Source organism: Lissotriton helveticus, chromosome 5_1 (assembly GCF_964261635.1).
Source record: "Lissotriton helveticus chromosome 5_1, aLisHel1.1, whole genome shotgun sequence".
NCBI lineage: Eukaryota > Metazoa > Chordata > Amphibia > Caudata > Salamandridae > Lissotriton > Lissotriton helveticus.
In genome coordinates, this window is record NC_136065.1 from 2089287646 (window position 1) to 2089302695 (window position 15050).

The window sequence follows — 15050 nt, forward strand, 5'->3', positions numbered from 1 at the left end:
CTGAGTATGAGCAACTGCTTTAAAAAAAAACTGCTGTATTTTCCTGAACATATATTTAAATATTTTACTTAAAAATAGCAAAGGACGGTAAGAAATGCTCTCCCTTCATATTTAACAGTAACACCTGAAGGTAAGACTAAGTAGTGACACCAAGCATGGCAGTCGTGTTTCAAAGTTCAACAATAGATTGTAAAATACCGGAGTCTTAGAGCTTCCCATTGATGTAACCTTCCACTCTGGCTCGTTTAGTTCAGCTTTAGACGCAAGAGCGAAAGAAGCAGTAGCTGCAGCATTTCTACCCCGGAGCTCAGGTGACACAGGTGTCATTGCCTTTCTGAAGGTTCTTTGTTACACGCTGTCGTCGCCCTGCTGAGTGAAAGGTATCTCTGGTGCTGCTGGGATGTGATCTCAGTTGTTAGAGTTTCCTATAAAGCAAAGCCGAAATGTATACTTTAACGAGTACAGATAACAACATGCTCCAATTAGTACTGTAAAGTATCTGGAACACGTGACTGAGAGAAAGTAATTACAGTGAATCATTTATTTGTTGGTCGGATGCATGGAAGGCTCCTTTTGCCTGTGGAGTGCTCTTCAGAGAGGGAGAAATGCTCTGATTATATCGCGGAAGAAACCCAATTTTAAGTGTATCTGAAAGCCTGTTTTGCACTTTCACATTGCTGTTATTAAATCTTACTATAAGTTGAAAAACAGACCATCTCTGAAGATCCAAAAGAACCTTGCAATATTCTAGTGAGGCCTTGAAGAGTGATGGAGTTGCAAAGTTGAGAATGAGTATAGTCTAGCGTGTTATTCTAGGCATGGCATGGTTACCACACAATCCCAGTCTATTCTAGTGAACCCTTGAATTGTGATGTAGTTGCAAAGTTGCGAATGAGTGTACTCAAGTCTAAGGTGTTAATCTAGGCAAGGTATGATGACCGTACAAACCCAGTCTGTTCTAGTGAGTCTTTGAAGTGTGATGTAGTCGCAAAGTTGAGAATGAGTATAGTCTAGACGAGTGTTAAGCTAGGTTTGGCATGGGTATAACACAATCCCAGTCTATTCTAGTGAGTCTTTGAAGTGTAATGTAGTTGCAAAGTTAAGAATGAGTATAGTCTAGAGTGTTAATCTGCTTCCTAACATAAGAAATGCATACAATTTGGCAGTAGTGATTCTAGTACCCAGTTCGCAATTATCAATTGTAAACCAAAACTGAAACCTGAATTTCTCACCTGAAGCAGGGACGTTTGGAATGCATTTTTATTCTGACAGCCTTTTGAAGTGCATGCAGGATACAATCAGGTTTATGGGTTGATGGGGCTCATTCATCGTGTGAACAATGCATGCTTGAGCAGCACAGAGAAGTTGTGGGTAAATACTGCAGCCAAATCAACTCTCCACAGCTTTACACTGGAGGAGAAAATAACCCAACAAACTATGGAAAATTGAGTTTTCCATAGTGATGCGCTCTTCACACAGTGGGTGCCAGTGTCAGGGTGGACTGTCCCTTCCGTGTATGCAACCCAAGCACTAAGCCGGGAAACAACCAGCGACATGTCAGAACTTGTCCCCTAACAAGAAGAAGCCAAACAACTATAAAGCAGCTGGATATAATAAACCCCAAGAAAAAGAAACAAGATAAAAAGGTACTGTGCAGCCGTAAGTGTAGAGCAATTGAATGAAGTATAAATAACGGCAACCATTATAAGAAACACTATGAATACCATGATGCCTCATAATGGGCTAACATGGGAATAAGCATAAATAGAAAAATCGATGATGGACTCACAATACGGTGAGCAAGACCCCCTGCAGTTGAAACTTGGTGGTGGTTGTGGTAAAATTTGCATGGATGCAAATAAATTCTAATTTGAGGCAATCTGCTCTTTTGGAGTGCATAGGTATTTTGACTTCTTGGTGTTGCATATATTTATATATATATATAAGACTTTGATAGAAAAACAGACATTTGAGGTGGGCAGATCTAGAGTGTCGCTGGTGTTGAGAGTGCTCTAACAGGAGCTGCTTTCCACTTAAACTTGAGAACTACCCAGAGTTCTCTCCTTCTTTTTTTGCATAATTTATGCGTCACTCTATTCCTGAAAGGGTTTTGTTTTGATATATATATATATATCTATATATATATATATAGATATATATATATATATCCACACAAAGATTTACCCCTATAGGTGAGCCACACCCAGGTAGGTAAAAGTCCTCGTATTTATTACAGGAAGCTGCAACCAGGAGTCATGAGCATCTTGCAAAGTTTACAACTGCCGACGCGTTTCGTGAATCTAATCACTTTTTCATAGGCATGGTGATTAACGACAGCCGCAAAACTTTCTTTTATCAACAACGTACCCGCCAAATGGCTACGGGCAAAGCCTCATGGTACCTGTAGTGTCAGTGAGTATTCCCTCAGTGGGGTGCTGTGCGCAGTCATCCTTACACCGATTAAAACCCCAGTGGATTTGCAAGCCATGTCCATGAACAACCAGGCTGTTACGTGAAGCTCCCAATACGACCTCCTGTCCTGATAAATGCTCATTAGCATCATTTGCGGGCCGCTGCTCTGCTGCGGGGCTCCATTCCCGACTGGGTCAGCCGGAATATATCCACACACAAAGAGTTACCCCTATAGATGAGCCACACCCAGGTAGGTAAAAGTCCTCGTATTTATTACAGGAATCTGCAACCAGGAATCATGAGCATCTTGCAAAGTTTACAACTGCCGACGCGTTTTGTGAATCTCATCACATTTTCAAAGGCATGGTGATTAACGACAGCCGCAAAGCGTTCTTTTATCAACAAAGTACCTGCCCAGTGGCTACGGGCAAAGCCTCATGGTACCTGTAGTGTCAATGAGTATTCCCTCAGTGTGGCGCTGTGCGCTGTCATCCTTACACCGATTAAAACCCCCAGTGGGTTTTCAAGCCATGTCCATGAACAACCAGGCTGTTACGTGAAGCTCCCAATACGACCTCCTGTCCTGATAAATGCTAATTAGCATCATTTGCGGGCCGCAGCTCTGCTGCGGGGCTGCATCCCCGACTGGGTCAGCCGGAATATATCCACACACAAAGAGTTACCCCTATAGATGAGTCACACCCAGGTAGGTAAAAGTCCTGGTATTTATTACAGGAAGCTGCAACCAGGAGTCATGAGCATCTTGCAAAGTTTACAACTGACGATGCGTTTCGTGAATCTCATCACTTTTTCAATGTCATGGTGATTAACGACAGCCGCAAAGCGTTCTTTTATCAACAAAGTACCCGCACAGCGGCTACGGGCAAAGCCTCATGGTACCTGTAGTGTCAATGAGTATTCCCCCACATAACTGTCAATCTCAGAGGCACTCTCTAAAGTCCTGGATGTGAAATAAAAGAAACTATTCATCCTCTCAGACACTGGCAACTTTCTTGCCAAAACACCTGCACCAGAAGATATCCGGTTCCAGAAAAAATGCTGGCTGGCCTTTGAAGAGGAACCAAGCCTCGACCTCATAAGACCACCTATCCCCAGAAGAGTTAGCGACTCAGTCAATTGGCCATCACCAAACCTACCCTTATCCACTACACCTCCACTAGCACCCCGCTCCCCCAACCCACAGAAAATTGATTCAAATCTTGGCAGCCCCTACTCCTCACAGGACTCTTAAGATGAGCCGTTTCATACCCAGGAGGGATATGATCTGTGGGAGGACTATGTAGTAGACTCCCAAGACAAACCTGACCTCGTACTGTACCCTGCCAAGCCATCCCCACCCAACGGTCCTATCCCATTCCATGTGGTAAAACATGGGTCACACAGCACCATCGTGAAGATGCATGCAGTGCAGGATGGCAGAATGGGGATGACTTCCTAGCTATGACCATGTCTAAGATAGAACACATTGTGCATTACTTTCTCATTTTTACATGGATGCTCAGGTTGGCCACATACAACTTCCCCTTTTGTAGGCAGCAAACTAGGGTCTGTGCCAAACTGGCAACCTCTGGCCAGGGACCTCTGTACCAACAGCACCAACAATCCTGTCAGGACCCCCAGTAATCCAAGAACTTACAAAGAGGGAGCTTAAGGGGTAATGCTTGAGGGAAATACAGAAGCAAGCAGAAATTCCCCCATCCTTGCCACCGATCATGTAACTCCTTTGGGGGAAGAATGACTCCTTCTTCCTTCAGTGGAATACCATCACCTCATATCAGCTAATCCTCTCCATTATGCGTACTGCCTCATATTCCACACCATTCCTCCAAACATCCCACGCCGCTGCAACTTCCTCAGCTCAGGCCATCAGCACCTTCTAGAGAAAGAGGTTTAAATGCACCTCACAAAGGGCTCCTTCAAACCATCCCTCCCGACCAACATGGGTATAGGGATGTGCAACCTCTGCTTCCTGATCCTCAAAAAGAAATTTCTCTTATTTTTATATTTATTTTATTTATTATATTATTTTTATATTATTATTTTATATTATTATATTTCTCTTATTTTTATATTTTCGCCTATTCTCAATTTCCCACCATTAAACAGGTTCATCCTCTGTGTACTCTGTTCTGAATGCGGGGAGAGAGAAAGCATATCCAAACTAATGAAGAGTGATAATATTTCAACAGCTGATTCCTCTTTTTCCGACACACAGTTCCCTCATTGTTCTGACTGTGATGAAACGGTTGAGGATGATAGCTTCATACATAGTGATTTTACCACACTCCAGGCTGCACATGTGCCCACTACTGGGGTGCCTCTCAAGGCAGTAGCCAGAGGCAGAGAGGCATTAGGAAGATCTAGTGTTGTTAATGACCATGGCCAGCACTCTCTGCTTTGGGGGAATATCATCAACCTGTTTCTCAGTAGGGTTTTTCTAGAACTCCTTCCACAATTTACCATCACCACTGAAGCATGACTTGGTGGAAAACGTACTTCCACAAGATACCTGTGAAAGGCACAATGACCCCGCAACGGACCCCGCAGCACCAAGGGTACCACATACACTACCTGGAGCTGCTAGCCTTTCAGCTAGCCCTCAAATAATTATTCAAGTTCATTTAGTGCAAGACAGTACTAATAGAGATAGACAATGTCAGCTAATTACAAAATCTAGCAGTAGGGGTGCACTCCCCAACATTGGTGCAGCATTTATCGGGAGTGGAGAACAATTTTACAACCAGCTCAGCAGAACACATTAACAAGTCCTCAAGTGGGAACTCCACTCTCTGATCCTTCACAGGTAATTAATGGGTAATTGCTGAGGTGAGTGACTCCACACGTAGACCATTTACCACTCCTGAAAACACAAAATGCCAAAACCTCGCCTTTAGGTAACCAACCCCACAGTCCACATCCATTGCACCACGGATGAACTGGTCAAGGAAATTTGCCTATGCTTTTCTGCCTTTCCTACTCATCCTTTACCTAGTCCCTTATCCCAGAGGCTCCAATCTGAGCAATACAGTCCTGGACATCAATGCTCCTAGAGATGTCAGTCAGTCCCTACAAGAAGTTTACAATCAGGCGGAATTTTCTCACTCAGCATCATTGCCAGCTCTGGCACATGAGTTCTTAGATTTGGACTATCTTGAACTTCCAGAGGAATGCATGTTTATCCTTAGACAGGCACACACACCTACCCCTCATGCCTATTACACAGCCGAGTGGAAAGGATTTATGCACTACTCTCTCTCAAAATACTGAGACCCCTTTTGGGTTTAATTGCAGAAGCTTGTCTGCTACCTTCTGCACCTGCATAAGGCAGACCTTGCCTACACCTCCAAACACTTGCACCTAACTGCAGTTGTAGCTTGTGGACAAAATAGACGACACTCATCTCTTTTTAAGGACCAAGTCATCAAGGCGTTCATGGAGTGTCTTAACACGGAAGTACCCCTGAAGACACCCCCTGCTTCTGTTTGGGTCTTCAGTGTGGTCCTCACATGACTCGTGGGTGCTCATGTTGAGCCCCTATACTAATATGACCTAATGTTTGTGTCATGGAAGGTGGCCATCCTAGTCGCAATCACCTCCCTCAGATGCATTAGTGAGCTCCAAGCCCTTACAGTTCAAGAACCATTCATTCAGGTTCACAAGAATAGGTTAGTTCATCATACCATCCCCAAATGTCTGCCTAAAGTTGTTGCAACTTCTCAGAAGAACCATACCATTGAGATGCCCATTTGACTTTCAACCAGAGTCCATAGTTGAAAGGGCCTTTCACACTCTGGATGCAAAGAGGGCACACTTATCATACTGACAGAACTAAGCCCTTGGGGAGTCTAATCAGATTTCTGTAGCCTTCCCCAACATGGAGTCATGCCAGCTCTAAAGCAGACATTGCAAGCTAGATCGCTGAGTGCATAAAGACTTGCTATTCTAAGGCCAATCCCACACTCTATACAAAAGAAGAGGGCCACCCTAGCCTTTTTGAACAATCTCCCTTTAACCTATATCTGTAGGGCTGCTACTTGGGCAATGCCTTATAGCTTCACAAAGGATTATCATGTAGACGTGCTAGCAAGTCAACAGGTGTTAGTTGGCTGAGATGTACTAATAATACTACATTGTCTGCTCTCTAGTCGCCGCTATGGAGAGGGACTGCTTAATAGTCTATGCAGAGCATGTGAATCGAAAGCCACACATGATACGAACTAAAAATGTTATCCTGGAGCCATCTGTATATAGCTATAACTGTAGATTCAAATGTACCCCTGCCTCTCCCGAGAAGCCACACATGTCCACAGCTATTTTTTAATATGTCCTTTATTTACTTTAGTTTGCCGAGCACAGCTTTCAAAGCATGGGCTGGCCCTGAGTTTAAGTGATTTTGTTTACTTTTTAAATTGCACTTAATCTGCCCCTGCAGCATAATTTGTTTTTTATTTTTTAAAGAATAAGCCTTTGACCTGAAGGCACAGTGGTGAGTCTCATTTTTGCAAATTACTTTCATAGAGCCGATTATTAAAATGAAATTACAAGCAATACTGTCTCCAGAAGCTTGTCATTTGACTTGCTTTTTGTTCTGATCAAACTGCCATCCAAGCGAATGGGTTAATCTTTACAGTTTTGGGGACATCTTGGTGAGGTGTAGTATCTTCAAAGGGTCACAAAAGAGCTGTAATTCATCCATTCTTGATTGCTATTACGCCTTTCTTTGTTATCTGACCAAACCTCACTTTAATTGTACAGTTGCCAAGGTTGTTCCAGCCCAACCACAAAAAACAATTGCATTCTTTCTCAACTTTTTTCCTGTCTCGTACTTAACAAACATCACCTTTGTGCCTTGAACTCCCCTGACCCTGTAGTATTTATTGACTTGCCAACATATTCATTATTAACAGTAGGCTTGCTATTTGAGTTCCGCTGGTCAATTGCAGGTTGCAAATTGTTACATATTTGTAATCCCTTGTTTTACATACTTTGTCAGAATACTAGCATTACTGAGCTGTTCTCACACCCTTTTTATAACTCTGCTCGTCCTTCATTCTTGTGAACGAAATGTAGGAACCAGTGAATATTATTTTGAAGTGTGTGAATGTTATACTGAACACAGCTATACCTGAAAATATTGCCATTTTTTCTTATGTTTACCTGCAGGTATCCAATTGGTTTGGTAATAAGCGAATCCGGTACAAAAAGAACATAGGAAAATTTCAGGAAGAAGCCAACCTTTATGCTGCAAAAACAGCTGTAACTGCAGCTCATGCGGTAGCAGCAGCAGTCCAGAATAACCAGACAAACTCTCCAACAACACCAAATTCTGGTATGTATGCTCATTTATTTTCAAACAATTATAATTTTCGCAATTTTTATGATTAAGCACATTGAGAAATCATTGCTTTGTCTAACTTAGCAACAATAAATATTTTAGGCCTGATTTGGATCTCACTGGACGGGGTGCTCCGTCACAACTGTGACAGATATTCCTTCCGCCGAAATTGAAATCCCGTGGAATATAATCGGATTTATATTTCGGCGGATGGGATATCAGTCACCATTGTGATGGAGTAACCTGTCGGCCGAGATCTAAATCAGGCCCAAAGTCTGTAGTGGTATGGGTGTGATATTAGGCCGATATGTTGGCCAAAACTTGAACAAAGTGGCATGGTTTTGATATTCTCTGTTGTTACTTCTTTAATTTAAAACAATAAATAACTAGCATTAAAATCAGGATCCCACCTTCTACTTGATGGCTTCATTAAAAATCTACTTCCACAGCATATGTTTACAGGGTCTGAATTGTGATTTTTATCATAGATTCTATTTTGAGAAATAGTATATGTGAATAGAATCATATTACTCATTTTAATAGCATGATGTCAAAGAGCAACAGAGCCGGGAAGAGCTCTGTTCTTTAAACACACAAGGGATGCTAAGGGTCTGAAAATTATGTACACTCAATAAGTGGATAATTGGTGTTAGAAAGGAGAGACAGAAACATGTAGAAAGATACCCATCAGCCCACCTGTCGGCGGAATCTCATCCTCTGGGTTTTTGTTGAAACTGGTATCTGCTAGGTACCTCTCTGGTGTGTAGCGGAATACTAGCCTTATATCCACCAGTGAGAGAAAAGCCAACAGGATGCGTTTGGAGGGTTGAAGGGAAGAGAAAGTTGCAGTGCAAAAAAGTGCGTGTAAATTTGTGAGAGGAAAAAGTTTAAAATTGCCTAGTATGATGTCAAAGACATTACTTTATTGAAGGGAGATCATCATAGTGGCAAGGTTAAAAGCAGCGTGGAGATAGTGTGTAAAGCAAATATCACTATCAGTTATTAAAACTATCTGGTCAACATGTTTCAGCCTTACCAAGGCTTTCGTCAGGACCTGTATAATTACACTACTGCAACATAGAGAAATAAGAAATGACCTACCATTAGTAATTTGCTATAAGGTGGTCTTGTGTCATTGTGATCAAAGAAGCTCTCCCATAAATTCTAGGGAGATTACCTCACCTCGCCTGGCACTCGCTCAGGTTATATGAGGCCCCGCTCTATCCGTCGGTGCCTCCAGCTGTCATCTGAGCCGAGGGGAAGGTGTTCTACAAACTAAAATAAACTATATTCTATCATCAGAATATCCGTAAACAAGAGTGTTTGATTTGCTGATTTTTCTAATGAAAATTACATGAAGTTTTGTGTTAGATTTCTGGTTCCTTTTAGAGATATACAGAATGCCAAGTTTTTCTCTGCACCTTAGGGATCAGACAGCCTTTCAGTGCAGATGCCTATTGTAGGACGAATAGTATATTCATACTCTTGTTAAAGGTAATCTAGAAGACATGCATAATGGTCTTTGTAACAATCCGATCATTGTCAATTTTGAATGATATGGAGTATTGGTAAGTACCACCTCTTAGTATAGTTTAAGGCAACCCACTAGATCATATATTATTTAATTAATCATCATAAACACCAATGTATTAATAACGGTTCTTGAGTCATTGTGTAAACTGAGGACTGGTGAAAAATGTGATCAGTAATTTTTGCCTAGAATAATATCAGCTTCGTTCAAGTCATTGCTTTTTTCCCTCATTTACCCCATCATTGCACCAGAAAAAATTAGGGAGATTTTGCAATCTAGTCTCAAAGAGTGAGTAGAAATTTCACATTTCCTTGATAGTTAATCTGCTTAATTTAGCTCAGACAGTCTTTTACAATATGTTCCCCAAACCACAGCGGAAATCAAAAAGCCAAGTTCTGATATGCCCATGCCTTTTTAGAGGCGTAATCATTCAGTTTTCTCAAGAGATAGAGCAATATTCGGAGGCAGATGCCCTACATGCCGGTAAGATCCTGTCTGCCCATTGTTGGTGATAGTTAACAGCGATTGATGCAGGAGGAAGTCAGCATAGTGGGGCAATAGCTGCTGCGTGGAGATAACTTCACCAAACATTGGATTGGTTTATATATTGAGAGGGAAAAAGTTTTTCTTTATTTTTTTAAAGAGGATAAAAAAAGATAAAATGTAAAAGTTAAATATAAAACATTTGCCTAATTTCCTGCCTCAAAAAGTTAATTTTATTCAAGGTTTTAAAGTGCAGGCTTTGGGTAAAGACAATAAGCATAAATTGTTTTATTCATGACCCCCACTAATTGTCAAAAAGTTGTAATTTGCTAACAAATATAACTTTGACTGGAATAAGTAAGCAATTTCTGACTTCTTAAATAATTTAATGTAGATTTTTTGGTAGCAAATAAAAAATTCCAAAATTATAATGGCCACACTGGTTTCACTTTTATTAGCGAAACTATTTTTTAAGGGTAGTTCAGTCTTATCACCAGAAGAGATTTAGTTAGGAAGTACATCCTAAACGAAAACCTGGACCACATTTAACACTTTTGAGGAATCATCTGTCAAGTATGATCTTTAAGTACCATTAAGTTAATATTGTTGCATCTTATAAGAAATCTCTCTCTCATTCTTCTATATTAAATGGACTATCTAAATGAAGAAACTAATAAAAATATTAATTAGCTCATGAATAGAATTTCAATTTACATTCTCATGAGGTGTTATAATCTAGATATGGTGTTATCTATCTATCTGTCTATATATCTATCTTTCTATCTATCTATCTATCTATCTATCTATCTATCTATCTATCTATCTATCTATCTATCTATCTATCTATCTATCTATCTATCTATCTATCTATCTATCTATCTATCTATCTATCTATCTATCTATCTATCTACCTATGTGTGTGTTCACACACATGTATGTATATATATATATATATATATATATATATTTATAGATAGATAGCTAGATAGATAGATCCTATTAGGTAAGTAATTTCGGTTAGAGTCACATCACTCATGACAGCAGAGCTGCATCCTGAGAGATGGAGTCTTAAATTCAAACTGTATTAGGAACACAGAACAAGTCTGAATTTCTAATCTGTTTGTGGGTGCATGTGGAGCGTGAGTTTCTCAGTAGCGATATCTAACTACCTTGCTTATCACCTTTGATCTTTAAGAGATATATTCTCATTTTTCATTCTTCTTTCATTACCTTGCTTTAACAACCTTGGGGTTATATTCAGATCCTCAACTCTTTCCTTTCCAGGTTCTTCTGGTTCTTTTAACCTTCCAAATTCTGGGGATATGTTCATGAACATGCAGAGTCTGAATGGGGATACTTACCAGGGGTCCCAAGTCGGAGCCAATGTGCAATCACAGGTAGGAGAAATGCCCCAAACCAGGGCCTTTCTACTAGGGTAGGGATTGGGCAAAAAGAACACCTTGTTCTGATTCTATTCAGACATTCTGTACTTAAGTGCAGAATTGATGATGTATATTTGATATTTTTAAATGTTATCTATTGTAACTTAGATTCCATCACAAATAGTATTAACTGTGATTTTTATATGATTGAGTTTAAACTTTGTGAGTGCATTCGGCTCTGACTTGAGCTCATGGATGGGATTTGGGCACACCTCACTTTAATTTCTCTATGTATGTTTTAATTTATGACTGTTTTTAGTCTTTTCTATAGATTCTTTTCTATTTTTCCATTACTTCAACGGTCAAGATATTGCTGCTATTTATTTCTGTCTTTTACTCGTCATGGAATGCATTTTAAGATTTGCTTAGATGCATTCCTGTTAATCAGTGTTTAGTTTAACTGTGCTTTAATTGCTTTCAGAATACATTTAAAAAGTGCAATTGAATAAATGTTGACATTGCCATTACGTACATTTATGCACAAAGACATTTGGATTTTACATAATTTGCAACATTCAATCGCTGTGTGACTCATCGTCTTTGGTAGAATTTGTAGGCTGTTGATACATGAATATTACAACTCATAATGATGTACTTCCTTTTCTTTGGATCATCTTATTGTTGTATTTCTGTAATGCCACTAGCCTCTCCATTGTTTTATCCTATCTCTTTTACCATTGTCTGCACACTTGTGTTTACATTATTATGAGCTCTTGTATAGGTATCCATATTAAATCTGCTTGTGCAATGTGTTTCTTGTCCCTTTGTGATATCAAGACCCTTGATGTGTCATCAGGCAACTGAAATTAAAAATCAGTTGTTTACTGCAAAGTAAGAAATTGTGTAAAAAATTGCTGTTAGCCCAATAAACCATTCCTGATAATACATATTTCGGCTGTCATTACGAGTGGACCTTTGATTCTGATGTGGTCAGTACAAGTTACCAGCGCCATCCTAACTATGTACTTTTAATTTTCACACAGATCTTTTGGCTCCAGAAAACAGCCAAAATCTCTGGGTGAAAGTCATGGGAAAATGAGGAATTACTTGGGTAATTGTACCCAGAACTACTGTTTACCCTCTAATTTCTTAGTTCTTGGTGGACTTTCAGGTCTAACTCATAATGGGTCAGATTTTTTCCCACCGTAGGAGTTACCAGTACTCCTGGTATATGGAAACTCCAGAGATGGGGAAAATCCGGTTCATTTTTTGGGCCACTTGTTATGAGAACCTCTGTGTAATTAGAAGTTGCAACACATCTCATTCCAAACACTTACAGTCCACTTACTTGGTTGGCTGCATGTGTGTTACACCATGTGCAAGTGATTTTATTATACATATCCATGTCCGGTCACAAGCTGGGCTCTTCTTCTTATGTTATGATGGTGATGAAGTGATCTAAGCCCTACCACTCTGTGCTTAATTTACGTTTTTTAGTGTCTGATGAGCAAATAACCTCACTGCACTCTTTGGGATCGTTATATAAGCACCTATCCAAGTTTTCATTAGAAATGGCAATAGTTATAAATATTGGCAGTGAATTCAGATCATTTGACAATTATTCAAGTATAAACTATTTATTTCAACGAGAAAGTTCTAAAAATGGTTGAGCAACAGTATATGTGCCCAATTACAGGTCGATAATGCACCTACCCAATAACCCATGGGACCTGAGCATTGCAAACATAATAAAGGAACAGAGTTTAATTCAGATGAAACCCCTAAGGAACCACTGTTTCACCAATTCTGATTACAACGTAGGCAGAGAGGTATCCTCAGATGGGACTTCGAGCCACCCAAACATAACTTACTTGGTGTTTCTATACCCGATATAACCAACTGCGGAACAGTGGGTCAATTTTTACTAGTCAGAAATGCTGATTAGTAAAATTGAATACGGGTCCAAGCAGGGCCTGCAGCACAAGTCCCCTTTAAAGGCTTCCCTCTTCATACCAGTAGCCTCACCTGCTACGGATGCCCTTCTTGTCCCCGCACTGCAACTGTCTCCCCTCCATATACCACCTGCTCAAAGCGGGCAGAAAAGGGAGTGGTAAAGTGCCTGTTATGCAGCTCCGAAAGGGAATCCACATGTGTATTTCACCTGTCAAAATGAGATCTGCCTGTTAGACTCCATTCTAGGCACTGTTATTCTGGCACCCATGCACCTTGTCGCCAGGCCCTCTAGAAGGAAGTATCATCACTTAGCATGTTTTAAAACTATGAGTTACGCTTCGTGAATGGAGAAACACACTGATGTTTGCGTATCGTTAGCTTGTGCTTGCGATGCTTGGCCACGAAATAACTTCAACATCCAGACAATTGATGTCTGAGAGGTGGCATATCAGGAAAAGGAAGAGAATCATAGCCCGTTCTAGTACATCACAAACCTCTGGCAGATGAACCCGATCTATTCCTCTTTAGAAGGATGACTTTCTACTAATGCCATAAGTTCTGGTAGTTTATCCTTTTTTGTTTACTTTTCTTCTTTTCATACACCATCAGGGCTAATCCTTTGCAAGCTGAATGTAGCATGGAAAGTTCTTAGCCACTAAAAAAAGTAGGAGCAGGCCCAGCTGTAGAAACATGTCTACCTATCAACAAGGATATTGATTTAGATTGAGGTCAAGGAGATATCATAAATTTGAAGGCAATGCAGTGGATATTCTCCAGTCCCAAGAATTGTACCAGTCAAGAATTTCTCTGATGGATGATATTGTAACTTTCCCCGGAGTCACCAGCAGAGTAACTGTGGAGATTCATTTAGATACCTAAACACCACTGCCACAAACATCTGTAATTGTTGAGACTCTACAGTTAAAGACTTCGGCTAGGCATCTCCTACCGCTAGTCTTTAATATTTTAAAACCTGTGCAAATGCCCTCTTAGCAAGGGTAAATAATGCAACAAATTATATATGAATGATGCACATAGTAATTTTATCCACCACCAGAGCCACAAAGAATGGGTAAGGCTCCGATCATCAGATCAGGACTCATAGTGCATGAGTGAAATTCCCATCCATTCTTGTTATTTTTATGTGCTTGCAATTGTGGTACCACTCTTGGGTCCAGTACCTCAAAGTGCCACATCCTACTTACTATCTTGATTTCTACTATATGGACAATGTAGCTTTTAAATGTGATTCCCCACTACTTTGACTGCACTACATTGACCCTACATCTACATCAACACCACTGGGATTATGTGACAAGGTTGGCAAAATAATGCGCAGTGTTGACTAAATTGGTAAACAGGACAAGACAAGTTATATGGCATAATGCAGCACATTATGAGACAGTATTACTGCATTACTTTGTTCTTGTTACATGCTAACACTGTCTGGTCAACCTCATTAGTAACAATTTACATTTAAACGCTGCAAAGGGCCTTCCCCTGTACAGTAGCATGTCACTGTGTTTTTAGGTAATGTTTGATTTCTTTGAGCTACAAACAACTTTTTGTTTCTTAAAATCTGCAAATTATCCAGTATTATGGGTGTCTTTCATAGATTCACATGCCTGAATCATTCCCCGTCGTCGAGACGGGAGTCTCAATGACGGGGAATGATTCAGGCATGTGAATCTATGAAAGACACCAATACTGGATAACTGCAGTTACAGGTAAGTAACGCATTTCTTATGCATTAGATGATGGATTGTATGGGAAAAGTGGCAAATCTGTAACTATGCAAAAAACACCACAGCTACAAAAGTGCATAATTTTAATGGTTCTGACCTATATCGACCATGTTAAAGTAAAATGAGTTTTAAAAACGTATTGTATTTGATTCTCCTAATCATAACCGTAACTGTAGACCTAAATCAAC

The 15050-nt window shown here is 40.2% G+C and overlaps 1 protein-coding gene across 7 annotated transcripts in view; it reads left to right on the plus strand.

Annotated features, from left to right (window-relative positions):
- Positions 1–15050, plus strand: part of PBX3 (PBX homeobox 3) — a 330520-nt gene that overhangs the window by 275661 nt on the left and 39809 nt on the right. For 4 of the 7 annotated variants that reach the window (XM_078646095.1, XM_078646097.1, XM_078646098.1 and 1 more), the window contains exons 6-7: positions 7597–7762; positions 11067–11179. In XM_078646095.1, the coding sequence (XP_078502221.1) occupies positions 7597–7762; positions 11067–11179 (279 nt within the window). The remainder of the gene's footprint in view (positions 1–7596; positions 7763–11066; positions 11180–15050) is intronic. The other 3 variants (XR_013595130.1, XR_013595131.1, XM_078646099.1) reach the window with 1 other exon arrangement.